At 58.4% G+C, this 20,583-nt stretch overlaps 1 protein-coding gene across 5 annotated transcripts in view; it reads right to left on the reverse strand.

Moving 5' to 3' along the window:
• HDAC4 (histone deacetylase 4) overlaps window positions 1-20,583 on the reverse strand; it is a 242,482-nt gene that overhangs the window by 11,530 nt on the left and 210,369 nt on the right. For all 5 annotated transcript variants that reach the window (XM_061189010.1, XM_061189002.1, XM_061189016.1 and 2 more), the window contains 7 exons: window positions 18,720-18,827; window positions 16,605-16,660; window positions 14,881-14,968; window positions 13,099-13,218; window positions 12,276-12,373; window positions 3,163-3,281; window positions 1,522-1,655 (listed from right to left, as the gene is read on the reverse strand). In XM_061189010.1, the coding sequence (XP_061044993.1) occupies window positions 1,522-1,655; window positions 3,163-3,281; window positions 12,276-12,373; window positions 13,099-13,218; window positions 14,881-14,968; window positions 16,605-16,660; window positions 18,720-18,827 (723 nt within the window). The remainder of the gene's footprint in view (window positions 1-1,521; window positions 1,656-3,162; window positions 3,282-12,275; window positions 12,374-13,098; window positions 13,219-14,880; window positions 14,969-16,604; window positions 16,661-18,719; window positions 18,828-20,583) is intronic.

Genomic DNA, 20,583 nt, shown 5'->3' on the forward strand with positions numbered 1-20,583 from the left:
TGGCTAACTGGCCGACCAGGAAGGAGAGATGCCACCAGGACCTTGGATCCAGGACCTGTGACTTAGGTTGAAATGAACACCATCCATGACACACAAAGGTTGGCAGGGGAAAACGGAGCCATCCCGGGTGCCCGCCCACTGGAGCCCACTGCCCACACCCCGGCTGCCAGCCAGCGGCCTGTCCTAGTGGACGGCCAGGGAGCGCGAGCCCAGGCTGTGGACAGCCACGGGCAGGTGGCCGCACAGGCAGTGCCTCACAGGGAGCCGGGCCTGCGACTCTGGCCGCGGGTCCTACTCTTGGCCTCTGTGCCGGGGGTCCAGCCCTCCCCGTCCGCCCCTGAGCTCGGCCATCGGGCGGTGCTGCTCCAGAAAGCACACACCTGTCCTAGGGCTGGACTCGGCCACCCCCACTGGGCGCCAGGTAACCCTGACCCTGCTGGGAGAGCGTCCTTGCAGTTTGTGAACCTGGAGAAGCCCCGTTCTGTCTGATGGGGTGAGGGAGGTGAGTCCCAGGGGTGGCATGAGAGCAGGGCCCACAGCTGTCTCTGGGTGTCCCCGCGTGGGCCCTCTGTGTCTGGAGAGCTTGGGCCCCGGGCGCCTCCCTGCCGCAGGCTGGGCCGGTGACCCAGGGCACTTGGCTTGCGCTGCCCGAACACCAGCGGCTCGTTCCTTGGGCCTTCATGGTGACACCACAGCACGCAGCAAGAGAAAGCCACGCTGTGGGCGGGCGGGCGGGAACCTCCCAGGCTCCTTTGAGGGGGTCAGGAGGTTGGTACGTGACCCCACGTCCAAAGGCCATGGATGGATTTAAAGTTTCAGGAAGAGCACATTTCTGAAATTCAAGGTGGAACCTACAAATCAGACCCGTCACGAACTTTAGGTTCTCAGCAACAACCCCGGCAGCACCTCGCCCGCCCCGTCTGGTCTCCCCGCGGCTGGGGGGCTTCCTCTACCAGGAGTACCGGTGGGCGTGAGGAGCCCCGGCCGGACCGCACGGCGCTCGGGGCTGGAACGCTCCCAGTGGCCCTCCCACCCTCGAACCCTGCGAAGTTCCCCCTCCTGGTCCAGTCCCGACCCCCTGAGCCCGGGCTGTCAGGCCACAGCGCCGAGCCCAGCCCTGGGCGTCACCCGAGGGTCAGAGCAGCAGGAGAGCCGCAGTGGATCGGGGCCCCATGCCCCAGCCCCCGAGATGGCGTGGTGACACCTCCCCCAGAACTTGCCTTAGAACGCCCCAGAGACCCGACCGTCCACGAGGAGGACACCAGTTAAGGCGTTCTCCCCGTTACCCACACGTAAAGCTGAGCACCTTTGAAAGACTGATCCTGAACCCTCTTCCCAAGAGGAACGGGTTCTGCCGTTCTGCCCACCTCCTTCTGGCCACAACCAGATGGTCTGGTCAGGCGTGTGAGAGCCCTCCTAGGTATGGGTGGCAGAGAACGCACACACCGCGGGGACCGCTGAGCAGACCAGCCCTGGCCCTGAGCCGCGTGGGCCCCGAGCCGCCGTCTCCTGTTCTCCTACCTCGTTTCCCAGCAAAGCAGAGACGCAGGCTTCCGAGGCGTCGCAAATGGCTGTGAGGTCATGGCCCCCCTCCAGCGCCAGAACGATCCGGCCGCCAGCCAAGCCCATCAGCTGCTTTGTCAGGTACCCGAAACCTGCAAGGGAAACGAGATCCAAGTCGAGGGCAAGGCCGGGCTGTGGCGCCGACACCTGGCAGTGGATCAAAGCATCCAGAAGTGCATCACATCATGTTGCAGAGACCCAGGGGCTGGCACACGGAGACACCTAATAGAAGCCAGGCTGGACTGTAATAAATTCATTGAAGAATTTGGGTTTGGGATTCTTTCTGATCTCCTTGGGAATAGGAATTACGATTTCGGAGCTTTGATTTCACGGTGCCGCAAACCATCTCATTCGGGGGCGGGGAGGACCCCGGGGGGAGCCCCTCATCCCTCTCCTGCTGGAACCGCAGAGGCCAGGAGGCAAGAGCAGGGCAGGGCAGCTGCTAAGGCATGGCCACGTCCATCCCAGAGCCCGGGGGTTTCTGGTGAGCCGATGTGCCAGCACATGTGTGCACACATACACTCACACGCATCCGCACCACGTGTGCCCCTCCAGGGCTCTCGTACATCCGCGTCTGGGACATCTGGCTTTCATCAGTAGCCACAGTCCTTCCACCACACCCATGTCACCCTCCCCCAGCAGCAAACGCCCGATGGGTAATGATATTACCATCCTCGGCCAGAACAGTCTGACATTTATTAGGGAGCCAGGGAAAACGAGGCTGCGTGACTAGCCCCGTCACAGGCTGGCCGTCGGCAGAGCGGGCCCAATGTTGGGCTCTGCTCCCTGGCACTTCGGCCCTCGGCCCGGTCACCTCGTCAGCCCCTCGCCCCCCACCCCCGGGAGGTGGACTCGGAGAGGCTGCCCTTTGTTTCCGTTGTTCTTCTCCGCGGACCCACACTCTCCCCGTGTGGGGTGAGGGACAGGCTCTCCTTGACCATCCCCACTGACGGCCAGCACAGGGCCCCCCGGGCCTCGCGTGAGTCACCAGGGCCGCGTCTAGGGGCCCCGGAAGAACCCCAGGCACCTGGACCACAGCGACACCTGGGGGGCCGGGCAGTGTGGCCGGCAGGGGCATCTGGGGGCCCTTCTGTGGACCAAGGCCGGAGGCCGGCGGTGGGGCGGGGGAGGAGCTTTCATTTCTTTAAGATTTGCTGTGACAGAGCAGAAGCAGAGGCCCTCCTCCCCTCCGACTCCGAAGGAAACCTGCTGCCGGCTACGCCCGTCTTCCCAGGTTTTAGGGTCTCCCCTCCCAACCCCCCACCCCACGTGGGACGACAGCTCTCAGGAGCACCGTGGACCCAGCCGCCAGCTGACAGCACCAGCACGCGGGCCCCGCGCTTGCGGGCTGCACAACCTCATGCCAGCACGACCTCTGGGCAGAGACCCCCGCGGCGGCTTCCCGGTCTACACGGGCCTGCTGTTCACCCCGTGTTCTATGGGGGTGCCGGCGTCGTGCTTTTGGTAAGATGTAAAATGGAGTTTCCTTCCGCTGCCACGAAAGAGAAAGCCTGGCGTACCCAGCGCCTCTGACGTCTGATCCCCAAACAGCAGCATCCCCCGCCCCGTGCTCCTGGGTCACCTGCAAACCCGACTTACATTTGGCGGAGAGGTTGTAGCCTCCAAGGGGCGTAGGGTGGCCCTCCACGGCGTCGAAGCCTGATGACACCAGCACCACGTCTGGGGCAAACTCGTTGGCGATCGGCATGACCACAGTTCTGCGAAGGGCGGAAGGAGGTGACACCGCGTCAGCCGAGGACGCAGCTGGGGAGGGGACTGGACGGCCACCAGCGCCGGCCGTCAGGGCCTCAAGATCACCGCCCAGCACCGGGGACGCAGGGCTGCGTGGCTGAGCAGGTGCTCCCCTTCCACTGCCCCCTCTCCCCCGCCAGGCCACACCGTGGGCTACGTACGACTGACCAAACGACCCACTGCTCGTGTGCCAGGGGGATGTGTTAGGCTAATTAAAAAGAAATCCAACACTTAGAATCTCTAAAGGGAAAACCGATGATCAAATTTATAAGAGGACTGACCGATTAGAAATCTAAACACAGAGAAGTTCAGCGGTTAAGTTACATTCGGGAAACAAGGGGAAGAGTCTACCTGAAAAGCGGGGGAAAAGCACTGTTAACACAACGCCCCTGCGCCCCCAGCTCGCAGCCTAATTGTACCAGCTCACTCTGTAAATCACGCTTTGGTTAAGACTGGAGAGACCCACAGCAAGTCAAGCGCTCATGTCTGTGCCCTGAGCCGGCTTCACTGTGTCTGGAAAACCATCCCTGACTTTCCGTCTCCTTCCTGCCCCGTGCGGGCGGGCTGGGCAGACCACGGTGCGGGGCCTGGGCTCCAGGGCAGGCCAAGCAGGGGTCACGTGGCTGCCAGGGCTGGCAGCCTCTGCCGACTCGGCCCCCCATCCCTGGCTGGAGGAGCCTGGGCATCGCACCGCGCATTGGAAGGCCCTGCCTGCTGCTCTGGGCCACTGGACGGAGGGGCTGCTCCGCGTCCCGCAGCTTCCCTGGGACGCGAGCCCAGCTCCTCACCTCTGAGACCCCCTCCCACCCCAGGTCTTCAGAGGCCCGCGTGGGAGGGGGTCAGTGCACTGGGCACGGCCGACGGTCCCCCGCCATGTGCCGAACTCCAGAGAGCGCCACGGCCACAGGGTGCAGGGCGGCCCCTGAAAGCCCCCACAGGTTCTTGTTCAGCTTTTATTAAAGGGTGAGATTGCCACTTAGGTTGGCAAAGTCAACCCCGGAAGACAACAACTTTGGCCGAAGAAACAAAATGCTCAAGACTAAATGTTTCTCCATCTAGGAACTATTCTGAATGGCAATCCTGTTGAGGAGTTCCTCTGATTTCAGGTGGTGGAAGGGCCGAGAACCCCAGAGAGCCTCACACAGGTGAAGACCCGGCCGCCCTTCTCTGCAGGATCTGTGGTGCGGAGCCAGGAAGCCCTGGCCCGGGTGCTGGAAGACCCCAGGAGCGCTTCACAGGGAATGTCTGTCCTGCGATGGGTCAGGTGCTGGGAGAGTCTGCCATAAAGACCCGCACCGACTTCACACCTGGCACTTCGCCCACCGAGAAACCCACCTCCGGAACTAGGGAGTCACGGACCAGGTGGGCCTTTCAACATCTCCCTGCTTTTATTTTTCTTTCTTCTGAGGCTGCACCCAGTTCAGTCTCCTCCGTAACTGTCTCTGCACAGCTGATGAAAGCAGCTTCAAAGGATCCAGGCTCTGTGCCTCGGGGACCACCCCCCGCTTTGGGGGCCCAGGAACACTGCGTGTGACTCTAGACCAGGGGCTGGAAAGCGTTCCTGCCAAGGGCTAGAGAGTATTTCCGTCTTTGGGCCACGTGGTCTCAACGCCACCCTTGTCACGGGAAAGCAGCCTCACATGACCGCGTGAGCGCATCGCCGTGGCTGTGTTCCAATAAAACTTTACTTAAAAAACACATGCTGGGACTTGGCCCATGGGCCGCAGTTTGCCAACCCCACTCCAGACTCCTGCCACTACAACTTTGGTAAAGTTCTACCACGCATGACAACAGCCCCAGCTTTTAATGTTTCTTTGTGCCACTGGGACGCTGTCACAACAGTTCCCAGAATCTGTAAACACAAAGTAGAGAACGCTGTCTTTTAAACGCAGCATCTGTGTCAGAGCAGGCCTGGAGTACGTGTTAACAATCCTGCCACGGGGGCCGGAAGTGGGGAAATTCCTGGTCCAGGCAGGGAGGAGGGAGAGAATGCCTCAGGGATCCAGGAAGAACTGTCCTCTTTCATCTCCACGCCCAGCAGATGTGGTCTGTCTTCCCAAAGGTACAGGCCACCGTCCGCCCGTGAGGACCTGGCGGGGCTCCTCCACAAGGGCCTTCATCATTCCAGGGAGACTGGTTTTCAATTATTTTAATGAAGTTCTTGTCACATAAACTTTGTCTTCAGGCCGGAGACCAGTTTCAGCCGTAGTCTTGGTATGGATTTTAAAGCCAAGACAGTTTTTCAATGAAAACCACAGACGTTTCATGCAGACACCAGCTCATTCAAAAAGAGCTTCAGCAGCCGTTTTGAAGCAAGTTCATGTTGGGGGGCTTTAGTTCTCTGCTTTGAAGTATCGCTGAGCTATTGCATTTCTAATCCCCCCACAAAATTAAAAAAACAGCCCTGTTAAAATCACCATTAAAGGAAGTTAATAATACCAAGAGGGTCTCTGGTGTCTGTGCTTGGTGTGTGGCTTCACCCCAAAGCCTATCATAATGAATTGTAAAGCACAGTTGATCCCATGTGTTGGTGTGTGGTAGGGTGTGTGGGTGGTGTGTGTGTGTGTGTGTGCAGGGCGGCAGGTGTGGGTACATCGTCAGGCACGAGTGTGAGCGGCTGGGACCGTTGATGTACATGTACACACACACTCACTGCATTTTCCTGACTTGGGACCCTCTAGGTTGTAATCCCAAACACTTGCTAAAGTAAGAAAATCTGAAATGGTGCTGTATGCCAGGCGTGTGCCGAGTGGGTCTCCAGCACTGATTTTCAGTGAGCCCTGAGCCCCGACAAATGTCACCTTCCCTCGACGGGACTTGGCTTCATCGCAGGTAAGAAGAGGGCTGATGGCGGCACTCCTGACAATCCCGCCGGCCTGCCTGCTGGACCCTGCAGCATCACCCCACCCAGGGCCCTCGTGCCAGAGGGAAGCTGAAAGCGCATCACCATTTAATAGGTTCTGCAAAGGAAATGGGAAACTGGCCTTACATTTTATTTCTAGAATGAAATTTTAAGGAACAGCTTAGCCTGAAAATAATAAGATGTGAATATTTGCTGGAGGCCTTCTCTCAAACCACCGCTTTAAGGTGAGTGCGTCCATGGGGTCCCCTGTGACCTTCTGCAGGGCAACCGAGGGCAGAGAGGGGTGGGCTGGGAGCTTCCCAGGGTAGCAGACCCCCGATCGCCCGCTTACAAGGAGGCGAATGCGCCGATCCCTGAGAGAAGAGGTGGCCGGGTGCAGCCCTCCGAGGAGGAAAGCGGGGAGGAGACGGTTGTAGGGACGAGCAGCGGGTGTCCCAGAGCCTCTGCGCCCCTGGGGCTCATGCTGGGGGTGGAACTCAGGTGGGCAGAGCCGTGCAAACCACACGTGCCGCTGCGGCCCGTCGCCCTCCTGAGGCCTCCTCTGGGCCCGCTCCTGGGGCCTCTGCTCCGGACACCACGCCGTGCCCGCCCCTCCGTCCGTAGCTTGACGGCCGGTCCACACCTGCGGCCCGGTTGCCATGGGGAAAAGCTGGGCTGGGCGTCCGCTGAGGGGCAGGTGGGCACGGCAGGCTGGGCAACGGGGCGGGTGTCGCTGACAAGCCAGTTCCCGCTCGAGCCAGCCAGGGGCGCTCCGGGAAGGTGGCAGTGCCAGGTGGTGCTACGGGGCACTCACAGTTCCCAGAATCGTTTCTTACAAGCCACCCCATAACCTCAGGTGATCAGATTAGGGGGCGTACCAACACACCATCTCCAAATCCCACAGTGGAATCCAAATGCCAGAGCTGATTCAATAGTCGGCTTCAACTTCTAGAAGGAAAGGAACTTTCGATTCATCCCCCAACCAGGGCCCTGCACAAAACCCACCACACTTGTGGTCAACACCCGCCGGGGGCACACAGCCTGGCGTGGCCAGCGGGCCGAGGTGCTGTCTTCAGGGGCTGTGCTCACCCATGCCGGGGCCTCCACCGGAGCCGGGGTTCAGGCCGGGTCGCTGCCCCTGGGTCTCTGCTGCCCCTCCAAGTGCCCCGGAAGCATGGTCCACACAAACTGGCCCCTGGGCATCCCCATCCACGCGGCCCCTGGAAGCTTCACCCACACAGGGCTCCTCCCTCACTGCCCTGCTTTTGGCTGGTCTCGCAGTTAAGCATCTCCAGCCAGGAGAGCGCCCGTGAGCTGGAAGCACCAGGCAGAGGACACCAGCTGTGGCGGAACCCCGAAGCCAGACCTGGTTTTACAGGAGGTTGTGGCCTGGGTACCTGGCAACACAATTTCAGTAGTCACAGCATTCTGATCATTGAAAACTTCTTTTTGTTGTATGTTGTGCAAGTTCTTGCTTTGAGGGCCAGGACGAGGGCAGGTGTGTTCCCTCTGGGATCTGGAATCTCCGCACACCTGCACGGTGGGCGTGGCCTCTGAGCCTCCCTGCTTTGGGGTCCCCCGCGTCCTTTCAAGACCCCGTCCTCTCCACCAGGACCGCCAGGCGAGTGGCTGGAGCACCTGCTCGTCAAGCAGCCGAACTCTGCTGCGAGTCAGAATCAGAACAAAGACAGTGATGACGGGAACTCAGCTGCCCCGGCCTGGCTGCCCTGACGGCGATGCCACGGCCTGTCAGGACAGAGCTGGACCCGGCGGGCAGGTTGAAACCCGTCCGCACTGGACGCCGTCCCCGCTCCTGCCCCTCTAGGCCCGGCCACCCTTGCCCACAGCCCCCCTCCCACGCTGGAGCTGCTGCCCCACAGGCCGCGGGTCTCTTCGCACTCGGCTCGCCCTGCCTCCACCTGCTGAGGTGGGGACGCTCCTCCCCCTGCCCCTGCAGCCTCCTGAAAGGGGGGGGGGGGTGCATGCCTACTCCAGACCCTAATCTACCCTTGCCCCCTCCTGCCCCTGCGCTCCAGGTCCCTCCCGTCATCCCCCAGGAGGCCCCGTGCCCGCCCAGCCTCCCGCCCCCCCCAGGCACCATCCTCGGGCCTTCACACAGGTGGCACGGAGGCTCTCAGAGGACGCAGCCCGCCCCCCTCACTGCTCCCTTAGCCCCCCAGCACTCGGCACCCCTTCCCTTCGCGTGCCCCGGGAACGAATGCCGGAGGCGGTGAGCCTGCCGAGGGGCCCGCAGACCCAGCCCAGCCTGAGGAGCGGGTCTCTGCAGGGCCGGGCGGGACCTCGGTGGGGGGCCTCTCCCGCCGCCCCACGGGGATGCTCACCTGCCCGCCTGCACCCCCAGCTCCTGCTCCCCACCAGGTCCTCGGAAGAGCAGTCTTCACTGTCTCTTCTCCCCACATCCCTTTCGCTCCTGCACCCAGAACATTCTGTCCCCCCCACCCAGGCTGTCCTTCCTGGGTTGCCGGTGGCTGCCCAGCTGCCAGACTGGGAACACTTTCCAGCTTTTTGTGTGAAAATCTGCTAAGGCTGAGGGTCCCGAGCCCCAGCTGAAACCCACTCCTCCTGGTGTGCCCACCCTCCTCCCATGCCAGCGCCCTGAGACCTCGCTGGACCCCCCGCCCTACTCCCCGCCCCGGCCAGGTGCCCTCATCCTTCCTGGGCTCGCCTAGGGGACCCAGCGTGGTCCACCCCTCCCGGGACCGAGCCTGTCACCGAGCTGCTGCGAGACTGCTGGTGACCGTGCAGGCCAGGCCCTCAAAGGCTCCAGAACCGTCGGGGTCAGACAGGCGGGTTCCACCGTCAGGCCTGCTCCTGCGGGCACGTCACCCTCCCCGACACCCCATGCTGGCTCTTCCTCCGGGGCTTGGCCGGGAAGCTCCCTCACCTGAGGGCAGGTGTGAGCCCCACTCCGTCATCACATGCTCGCCTCACCTGCTCGGGGCCCTGCCACCCACGAGGACGGTACCGCGTGTGCCCCCTTTTATGCAGGTACAGTGACGGCTTGCTGAACACGGGATTGCGAAACTCTTGAGTTTTTAGCTAATATTTTTTTGCTTCTAAAATCACTGCAGAATGTCCTCAGACAAACTCTCTACATAGGAAAAGACGTGGATGCCCTTAAAAAGATATAGAATTGCCTCTAGCAGGTTTCAAGTCAGTATCTTCATAGCGGTGAGCGCTGGGCCCTCGGGGCACAACATTTCTGAAACAGATACGCCATCGTGAATGCAGCCAGTGCCACCAAACTGTACACTCGCACGTGGTTCAAACAATATGTTTTATATATATTTTAGCAAAACAGAAAAAAAAAAGTTAACAAAAACCAAAACATACCTTATGGAAGAAACAAAAGAGCCTCAACCTTCGTGCCAGGCTGGAAAGATCACGGTAAATGAAATGAACCTGCCCAGCTGCTCAATTTAAAGGCAACTCTCACTCACCAAGAGATTAAAGCTTCCACTCTCGAATACCCAGTTTCACTGCCATCTCTGATAACCTTTACGATATCGCATTTAAACCCAGACTATGACCTAAGAGCACGAACAATCTCAGTTCCATCTCTGTGCACTGCCAGGCAGCAGGTAAGTGAGGGGTTAAAGAAAAGTGCATCATTATCTCCTGGCCTGGAGGCCTCAGCCCTGCTCAGCAAACTTCAAAGCCGCTGGCCTGGCTGGTTTGAATTAAGGTTCCCTTTTCTCCTACTAGTCTCCAAGCCCAGGAGAAAGTGCCGCTGCCTCTGGATTTCATTAGGGGCAATTTTCTTATCTCTTCTTCATCTCGGGCTTGATCTCCTGAAATGCAACGAGGCAGGCGTGGGTCTGAGCACAAGGTGCTGCCTCGAAAGCATGAAGGCACGCATGTCCCGGGGCCCCCAGGGAGCGAGGCAGAAGGAGGGAAAACGGATCCTGGCCCTCCTTCCCCCATCCGATCGATGCCCAGGGAACCATAAATTGTAAACTTCAAAGTGCTATTTTACATTAAAATCAATAAAAAAAAAATCCTGAAACAATTTTCCTTTTCAAAGAGGCTATTTGAGCTTTACAAAGTTCATTTGATAGGGCATCATCATGTACACGCTTGGCAGAAGACTAAAACGGAAGGTCAACAGAGACTCAGAGTGAAAGGCCCACCTCAAAGCTGGCGGGGTGGGGGGTGGGGGGACCTCCAGGACCTGCCTCGCCTGCCCGCTGGGCCGGATGCGGGCCTTTCCACCCCGATCAGTGTGCCCAGTGCACACTGAGACAGGCCCTGGGGGCCGATCCAGTCGGAACCTGGCCTGAAGGAAGGGAGAACCACCATTTTTATCGCTTTAATCCACAGTTTAAAGAAAACCCCGCCTTTTCTGCCTTCACCAGAATTCAGCGACACTGGGTCCCCCAAGGCCCCAGAGTTCACTCGGGCTCTATCTATGCCTCTTACACGGAGTCCAGACCCTTTACCTCTAAGGAAGCCCCCTAAGAGGGCCGGTTCTCTGGGGGGAGGTGACAAAGTGCTGGTGGCCGGAGGGCATCTCAGGACAGGCAGTGACAACCCCGACCAGTGATGGTGGGTTCACATTTCCTGAAGCTGATATTTTACTATGTACATGAGCAGCTTTCAGATGTGGTATCCCTTTGGGGGAGTCCTTCTCCCCTAAATAAGGGAGGGCAAATGTCAACATTACATTACATCTGATCAAGAGGAAGAACAAACAACAAAATTAAACCACTGAGATCAGAGGAAAAAGCGATCCAGGTGATGACCAGGGCAGGCCTTCTAAGGAGGTGATGGACTCTGATTTGCACAGACCAGTTTCATTGTTGAGCCGTTATTTCTATGAGCTAAGTGGTTGGGGAAGAGGCCTCATGTCGGCCGAGCCACCCTTGGGGCCAGGCCTTTGCATCACCAGACCCGGACACCCACCCTGAGGCTGGGGACCAGGACCCAGTTTCCAGATGAGGAAGCAGATGCTGCGAGGGGTCACGTGACCCATGACCTCTGCTGCCCCCCACCCCCCAGCATGAGGCAGGGTCCTCAGCCAAACTTTTACGGGTGTGTCCTTTGCTGGAATCTCACCCTCCAGACACGACACACTTGCGCTGACACGCACACGTGCACACGCACCAACACAGGCGCACACGTGTCCACACAGAGGCGTGTGCATCACACATACACACACCACACACGCTTGCATGCAGGACAGCAAGAGCACGTAGTCAAAGAGGAAGGGAGAAAAGTCCCCTGGAAACTTCATGGGATTCCAATGCCTGGTGCAGACATGGTGCTTTTAACCAAGACTGAAGGTCTGTCGGCTTCGCCACCAAACAGAACTCTCCTCCTCCCGATGGCCCCCGGGACTTGCACTTGGGCAGGTGCTGCCCCCCAGGCCACTTGCCCCTTCTCCAGCAGGAGGAGGAAACCTATGCTCTGAGCACCCATTTCTGGCCACAGGAATCCCTTCAATCTGGCCCAGATCAAAGCAGAAATCACCATTTGATGACAAAGGCAAACACTGTGTTTTACAACATCACCCTGCAGCCTGATTCTACCCGCCCAGCAAAACGTGAAGGAACCGGGATGAATGGGGAGTCGTCTCTCGATTTTTATGTCAATAAAGGAGGGATATTTATTTCTGTTTCCCATTATCTCACAAAAGGTTTTTTGGAAGAAAAATTAGGAGATTATGAGCCCTTTCAGATTCGAACACCCGCTTTTCATTAACACAACACTTTCTGACACCTTGCCTCGGTCTCCATCACTTTCTTACTGTTAAGACCCGAGACAGATTCCTGTTTTTCATTGAATGCACAAGACAGGAACACTGCAGACAGAAGGTGAGAAGACAGACTTGAAGATGCCACCTCTGGCTTAAAGAGCAAACTGGGAGAAGCCCCAGAGCCCGTTCCTCCAAAACGCAGAGAAAGAAAGGTTGGTCCCTGCAGGCGCATGCTCACAGCGCTGAGGGCCCTGCCCGGGGACCGTGTCGCGGGGGGGCTTGCTCACGAAGGAAGATGAAGGTCAAAGGAAAACAGTAAACCCCCCAAGAGCTGGAGCCACTGTCGGGGAATTCCCGATTGTTCCCTAAATGCCCCATGGGGCAGGAAGCCGGGACTCTTACCTGAAGGCCGCCAAGTACTCTGCATCTCCCATGGGGGGGTCAAGGCCGCCGGTGAAAGCCATGTTGACGTTGAAGCCCACGCCGGGCCCCGTGCCCACCTGCATGGAGGAGAGAGATGGGCGTCACAGACCATGACCTCGGCGGCCCCGCCGGTGCGCCCCTAGCCCGCCCGGGTCCCCAAGGCCCCAACACACTGCCTTCAACGATGGAGCATTTTCAGAGGCAGGGCCCCCGTCCCCCTCCACGGGTGGGGCGTGTGGGGCTGCCCTGCCCAGGGGAGGGGCCGGCAGTGTGCGCCCATAGGGCCCTGCGAGCAAGGCTGTCCTTCCCAACTTCCTTCCCAGAAGGAGACCCAGACGCAGACGATCCTTTTTCCTTGGGTGGGATTCCCCACTGTCGGGGCCTCTTTGTTCAGAGTGGGGGGCTCTGCTGGGGCATCGGGGTGTCCCGCAGGATCCTGCCGCTCCGGGGCCCACCGTGTGGCACCGGACAGGCGAGAGGACGGCCCCCGCCCAAGGGACAGGACGAAAGGCGTGGCTTGGAGATGCACTGTGACTGCACACGGCAGCCTCTCCTGCAGGACGAGGGCACCCCACTCTCACCCGCTCATAAATCCTGCAGCCTGTCTGGATTAGGACCAGAATGCTCTCCTGTTTTCCATCTGTACTTGGACAAGATAAAGCCCGCGTGGGCACAGGCGATGGAATCGAGGCTGACGGCTGCCCCCCAGCCCCGCTGGGAGCCCTTGCTCTGCGTCGCAGGTGTGGCCACACCTGTTCTCACGCCCCCTCCAAGGCTCAGCGCGGGATGGAGCCCCACTCACCTCGTCAGGTGCCCCGCTGCCCGGGAAGAAGTTCCCGTCGTCGTAGCGGTGCAGCGAGATGTACAGGACGCTGGGGTCACTGTAGAAGGCCTGCTGGGTCCCGTTCCCGTGGTGCACGTCCTGGAAGGGCCGGGGGGCAGGGGTGGGGGCCGACTCAGCGCAGGTGCCCTCGGGCCCTGGCTGATGAGCCCCGTGGCTCGGGGCCCTTGGGGCCCGGGGAAGAGAAGGAAGAGGCCCCAGGGGGCGTCCTCCTCGCCCGCGCAGCACCCCATGGCAGGTTTGGCGGGTGCCTCAGCTTCCCCAGAGGCCGCGATTTTCCAGGCAAAGTCATTTGATCAATGTCTTGTCACAGCCCGGAGGGTGAGGGCGGGGGAGGTCACTGACCACGGCCGCTCACCTGCTCCGCACCGGACCCTGGGGTACACGGGAGACCATCCCCGGGGCGGAGTGACAGGGGTGCCAGGCCCCAAACAGGAACGACAAACCACTTCTCCCAATCACAGTGACCACGTGTTGAAACCACACAAGCGGGGCGGCCCGCTGCATACAGCGTGCACACTGAGGGCAGCACACGAGTCCGTGATTTTAAACCCCGGGGAACTGCTCAGAATCCGTATCCTATTTATGAGAGCTATCTGTGCTCATTACAGAAAAGAGGAAGGACAGCTGTAAGTGAGGAACCAGCTGGATCCCACTGAGGCCCACCGCCGCCGAGGGGCGCACACCAGGGCCTTGGCACTCACGCACTACTTGTGCGCTGTTCCACGTGACAGCCGAGCCCTTACACGCGGTTCTGAGACAGCACCAGACGGAGCATCCACTTTCCGCGGGTGCTTCAGGCGCGCCCACCTTCTCCAGCACTCAGCTGTTACACGTGCCCAGCATCTCTGACTGCTCCCCAAGGGGCGCTGAGGGAAGGGCCCCCTGGGGCCAAGGCACCGGGCGTGTGAAGACTGGGCTCCGCAGTCCACTGTGCGGCCGCGGCACCCATGGGCCCCTTGACCAGTGCCTGCCGCCTGGAGCTTGGGGGTGTCCTGGGCTGTGTTCTGGTTTTTCTTTTCCCAAAGGAGAAGGACTTTGCAGCATAAAAGATAATCCCACCCAATGTACCTGATCTTTTGAACTAAAAAAAATGATGAAATAAATCTTAAATACCAAAGAGAATGTTCCTCCGCCCCCACCATATACAGCTTAAAAAAGAAGAGTAAAGTGAACACCTAGAATCCCCATCTGCGGCATAAGACTCCGTATACCTATTTTTGGAGTTCAGTTATTCTATAGCGTTTTTCACAGAGTTTACCCTTTGAGGCAGTGGGATTGTCAGATGTGGCCCCTCCCATGGGAAAATGGGGAAGGAGGTTAAACCAGCGTAAATTGGCTCCCCTCTGCAGAAGCAGGGAGGGCCTTTACACCGGGAGTGACAGTGACGCAAAGCTGCCGTGTTGGCTCGGGGAGGGCGGGCCACACCCTTGATCCCTGTCGAGGTCCAGGCTCCACCCCCTCCTGCACTCCCGCCTCCCAGCGAGGTTTTGCAAGGATTGCCCTTCGGCTGCTGCCCTCAACCACGGGCCTGTTTCTAGATACTTCAGGAGCCAGGTTATTGGCAGGATCGGCTGATGGAAGCTGTCAAACAGACTCCTAACAGGCTTGGGCTTTTACTTTCTGCATCTTTGAGGTAATTTCCAGAAAGTTAAGGCCCCCAAATCCCATTGCCAGTGGAGACGGAAAAGCTCGCCTCCCTCTCCCACTGTCTGGCGGGGGGATAAGGATGGGCCCACTCACCCAGTCTACCACGAGGGTCTTGCTCACACACAGCCTCTGCTGGAGAAGCTTGGCTGCGACGGCCACGGAATTGAAGTAGCAGAAGCCCCTGCAGGCGAGAATCAGGAGAAATAGAGACAAATTCTGGGCTCTGATTAGTTTTTATTCAACTTGCGATAGAACATTCTAGAATCCCACGAGGGTCTAAGAAGGTGGGGCGAACGCGTGGCTCCTGATCAAGCGGTTTGGAAACGTTAACTGATGCTGATCATTGACACACACACACGGTCCCTGCGTGCAGGCCGCCAGCGCTCCCAGGGTGAGAGAATCCATCTCACTTTACACCCCCAGGACATCTCCCAGAACATGCACTGACCGACCTGTCAAGAGGCGCCGAGGCCCACAGAGCACCGAAGTTACTCATTTGACTTGCTCACTGAGCATCTTTCCGTATTCTAAGGTGTATAACAATGATTCTAGACAGTCTCTGAGAGAACGGGAAAAACAAGCTGAGAAAGTGAGTCAAGTAAAAATGAAAATCTCCTAAACCTGAATTTCCCTTTGCCTGAATCACCAAAGAAAATGAGAAGCCTGGGTGGGTCTGTTTTCGGGCTGTAGGCTGCCCGGCGGGAAGCCTCGCGTCCCAGCAGCCACCGCCTCTCTGGCCACGCTGGCCCCAGGACTGTGCAGTCTCCGAGAGCCTCCACGGACGTGTCCCTCCATATTCCATCTCGGTCCATCTGCGCCCACCCTTCAGAGTATCTGACAGCTCAGACTCGAATTAGAAAGGTGACCTCCGTGAAATGCCACCAACAATCAGCGCCCACTCCTCGGTCACGTGGACCCTTCCGGGCCAGGGAGTGACCGCACGGTGGGGACGACAGCTCCCTTTACAGTGAAGGGTCCCTTCCTGAAGCCCGGCCCCGACGCCCTCACTGGGGATTCGAGGCGGCCGAGGGCTCCGCCGCCCGTTGGCTGAAAGCCAGGCTCCTGGTGCAGCACTGCCCCCGCGCTTCCGGCTTCTCCCCATGGTTCTGTCTGCACCGTCCTTGCTTCACCAGACGACAAACCAGTGCTCGTTCCCCCCGCCACCGCCCGTCCCCTCGTCCTGACGCCCACAACACGGTGTCTGCTGTCTCGGGGCCCGAGGGCGAGCCCCCGACATCACGCTCGCTGAGGGTTTTCTGTGTCCACTCCGCGCACGACTCCCCGGGTCCAGTCCTGTGACTCCCCCCAGGCGGCTTCTCCTCGACCAGGATGGACCCTGAATCCGCACGTCAACCCCGCCACCTCGGCCAGCTTCTCGTGTGCACAGTCAGGGGTGTCCACGACCCGAAACACAGGCCAGCGAGCTGACCCCCATGGTCATGACCTTGGGACTTCAGCCTCACGGTGCCAAGCTGTGAGCAGGTCAGCTGGAAGGCCACACGTGAGCAGACCTGAGGCCTGACTGTGAAAGCTCTAGAACAAGGAAGCACCACGAGAACTCCTCTGGGGCAGCTGAAGCTCCCTCTCCCAGGCCTGACAACCAGACGACTCCTCTGGACTCGCTTCTGCACACACGGCCTCCCATTCTGCACACCTCCACACGCCGCCCCCTGCATCTCTTCACCGGGACCAACCCTAACCAACTCGAGCTGCACGTACAGTTACGCCCCGCTGGAGCGGCCGCTCGGGGACCGTGCACGGGCAGGCGCGAGAATGCCGCACGTCCCCTGCCAGAGAGTGACCGCGTGTGTACTTACATGGGCGTGCTCTCCTCCGCGTGGTGTCCTGGGGGGCGGACCACAGCAAAGCCGTTCTACGCACGACACCAAAAGGGAGAGATGGGGACAAAAGATTGGTTTCAGGTCAGTGAGGAAAGGCAGAGTATGCGTGAGGACACGGTTTCCAGCTGCCTTCCGGGCACACAGACGTAGGGCAGGATACAGGGCCGGCTGTAAGCACTTCAAAGACATCGAGGTCCCTTCTCTGAACGAGGCCTGCTGGTTATCACAAATTACTAAGATAAAAGGTGAGTCCATCCCCGATTTTCTATCTTTGACAGCCTGCTGGCAAGGCTGGGAGCTGCTCAGCTGGGGAATCAGGGTAGGAGTGGAAGGGGCACCCCGGTCCCCCTCTGATCATAACCAGCATCCCCAGGAAGCAACTTGACGGGAACCCTGGACGCAGATGAAACGGAGAAGGCTCGGCCGCTGCAGATGCTGTGCCCTGTCAGTGCAGCTCAGTTCCCAGGGGACTGAGCGACGCAGAAAACAATCACCAACGCTTAGAAGGAAAATCTCAGAGGCTGGAGAGGAGCTTCAGCCCCACCCCTACTTAGGACCCCTGAGTCACACTTATGCTTTAAAAGAACCCTCTGCAAACCATCCTGCAGCCACTATGATAAAAACGGTTTAGACCGGCAACCTGGGTCTCACCAGCGCAGGAAGCTGTGCGGTCGAGGTCTGTAACAGAGACCCATGGGCCGCGGACCACGCTGACCGGGCGTGGGAAGTGTACCCAGCCTGCTGCAGAGACCAGCTCAGGGAGGGATTGGGGGGGCACACTTGGTGGGAGCCCCGCCTCGGCAAGCCTGGCGCAGCCCAACTACCTCCCCGTTCCTGCACAGGACCCCGCGCTGCGGTTCTGCATGGGGACGTGGGCCCCAGGGGTCCCACGTCCCAGGGGCCTTTGCATAGCAACCCCAAGGCTCTGTGCCCTTCCCGCGGAGCTGAGAGCTGACTGGCGGTGGGCAGCGATGGCGGGTGGCCTTCGGGTACGGTGGCAGGAGGAGGCCCAGGCACACACGTTTGCAGGGAAAAGGAAGCTCCATGTCAGTGCCCCGATGAAGCAGTACAACTTATCAATTTCATTAAACCTCGATGTCTTTTTAACGCCCGTGCAAAGAGATGGGGAGGCGTGTAAATAACCCGCGGGACTGTCACCTCAAAGAAAATGATAGACAGCGGCTGTTGTCAGGGGTGGGATTTGAGCTTTCCCGTGAAACCGAGAACTTTGGAAAACTTGTATTTGGCCCAGCTCTTCCCAGCACTGAGAAGACCTTCCTGATGAGATGGGTGGTGGCATTCATGGTTTCAAAGATTAGTGATGCTTTGGACACCATATAATAAAATGTGTCAAGATTTGGAAGACCTATATGATCCAGTGAGCCCCTATTTCCGAACAACTATGCACTGTGCAAACGTCAGGATAAATGACCGGCTCCACGTGCGAGGCTGATGGAATTTCTTGTACAGGAGGACAAGGTCGCTGATGCTGTTTTAGGGTCCACACTGCAACTCATCTTCAAGAAGCTGTCACTTGTTGAATTTTGGCATAGCATCAAAGAAGAATACCCACAATTGTCTGAAAAAGCTATTAAAATATTCCTCCTTCCCCAGTTCTGCATCTGTGCGAGGCCAGATTTTCTTCATGTGCTTCAGCTAAAACAACACGTCACCAGACACGGAAGCAGAAGCAGGTGTGAGTCCAGCTGAGCGACTAAGCTCTTATTATTATTTTTAAATTAATAAATATTTTAAAAGCCTCAGTTTTAAACTCTAATGAGTGGTCAACGCTGATGACACAACTCATAAAGACAAAAGCTCTTTGGGATTTTTCAGCCACTGTAAGAATGTAGAGTGTTCCCGAGATCGAATTCTTTGAGAAATGCTGTATCGTTACACGTGTTTTCACAAGTGTGGGAAACGTCCCCTTGGGTTCGACGGTGATGACAGAGCTGGGTCCGCCCTTACTCCCCGTCACAGCTGCCAGGTGCCTGTCCGGAGGGGGAGCGAAGCGGGCTGGCTGTCCCTCACTCCCTCCCTCCCTCCCCGGGCTGTGTCCTCCCAGGACCCCTCCCGCTGGTCCGCACTGACCTTCAGCTCCCCCGTGGCCACCTTGAAGACCAGCTCCACCACGCAGCCTACAGCCAGGCGGGCCGCCCCCGACGAGTGGGCCTCGTTCCATGTGGTGTCGCTATCCACCTGTGAAGACATCACGCCCGCGGTAAGGCCGGCGTCCCTGGTCACCCCCCATCCCGGCCGGGTGGCCGTGCAGCCAGGGGCCCCTGTGCTCGGCCTCTGAAACCAGAGCCTGCCGTCTCTCCTTGACCAATTACAGAACACACCCAGCCCTCATTCGGGCTTACTTTTTTTTTTTTTTTTTTGAAGACATGCCAAAAACTACTAAACAGAAAAAGAACAGTGAATGCACCAAAAATAGCATGCCTGCGTTCTTACCCCTTTCTGAGGTGTCATTTCTTTTCTCAATTGCTCCAAAATACTCCATGCTAGGAGTCACGATGTCAAGGTTACCTAGTTCCCTTCTTTTTTTAACTGCAACTGCAGCTGAGTTACACTAACAATTAGCAAAAGCAAATGTAGCAAGTGTTAGAATTAGAGGTCCCTCCAAATTATGACTTTATTTCATGCTGGATTTAAGGAGAAGCTCCGTGTGTTTGACAGGAGTCGTTAACAGGGACGGCACGGGGAAGGGTGAGGGGAGGAGAATCCAGGCTCTTGGACACACACCAGGGGGCTCAGCCCAGGGGATGGCACACCTGCCCAGGTAGCTGTTCCCCTTCCAGCAGAAAAACGTGTGTGGCACAAACCTGTCAGGTAACTTCTGTTTGTGTGTTGGTTTATTTACTTACACATTAGATATATTTTTTAAACTCTAACGTGGGCAGGAAAGAAGACACAGACTTGACGCGTCAGTTCTGCGGAGGCTGAGTCTCCTGCGGGAGCCTGGGGGGCGGGGAGCAGGGGCCACGATAAAGCAGGAGCCCCTGGTCCCAGGTCAAGGGCACTGCCATCCCCAGGGCAGGGCAGCTGGTGCCTCAGCCGCACACACCTGGGGCTCGCGTTCCCTTCCTGTGGATGCCCGAGCCTAGAGAGGGTTCTGGGAAGCTGCGAGGAATAAGCCCTTCCACCTGTAGCAGAGTCGGCCGGGCATGGGCGAGACCCTCCTTCCCATGGCAACCTCTTCCAAGCGCTGAATGCTCGGGGCCCCGGACACAGAGGCTGAGCCGCAGGTGAGGGCCCGGCACCCGGTCTCTGGCCCAGCCAGGGTCAGCGCCCAGGCCCCTGCCCACCTGACAAAGGCCCTGATCATTACGTGGTGCGGATGGATTTCTTTCAATGAAGTCTTGGGGCTTCCTCTTCAAAGCAAGATGATTTAAAATACATTTACGAGCAGCTCGAGCTATTTCCTGAGGAGTGTTATTCCGTGCGGGCTCTTCTTTTCAATGACCAAACCTCTATGTTCTTTAAATAGCTTCCAAATGTCAGCAGAACGCTCTGTGCTTAGCGCACTCTCCACAGCGTTAATATTCAACGTTCAAAGACCGGCTTCTGTTCTAAATAATACTGTGCTGTTATTCATGGAAGTAGCCACTCAACTAGAATATTCTGGATCAGTTGTTTCAGCCGAAGAATCAATTCAATAAAATCAAAGCGAGAGCTGGTGAGAGGATCCGACCGGTTGCCTGGGCCTTGTGAGAGGCCGCACCCCTGAGGACCAAAGGGGGTTTGGGCAAAACTACGCAGATTATTTCTCCTCCAAATGCAATGATTTGGGTTTTAGGCTAAGTAACCAGAGCCAGGTGGGGAAAGGGACTGACCCTCCGTGTGCTCTGAAGCATCTCTGTGCTCTGCTCTCCTCCCGCATGACCCCAGGGTCCAGAAGGTCCCGTAACATCGCGTCCAGGGTGGGGGACAGACCCACCAGCCCCACTGCACT

This window comes from Eubalaena glacialis, chromosome 1 (genome assembly GCF_028564815.1).
Source record: "Eubalaena glacialis isolate mEubGla1 chromosome 1, mEubGla1.1.hap2.+ XY, whole genome shotgun sequence".
NCBI lineage: Eukaryota > Metazoa > Chordata > Mammalia > Artiodactyla > Balaenidae > Eubalaena > Eubalaena glacialis.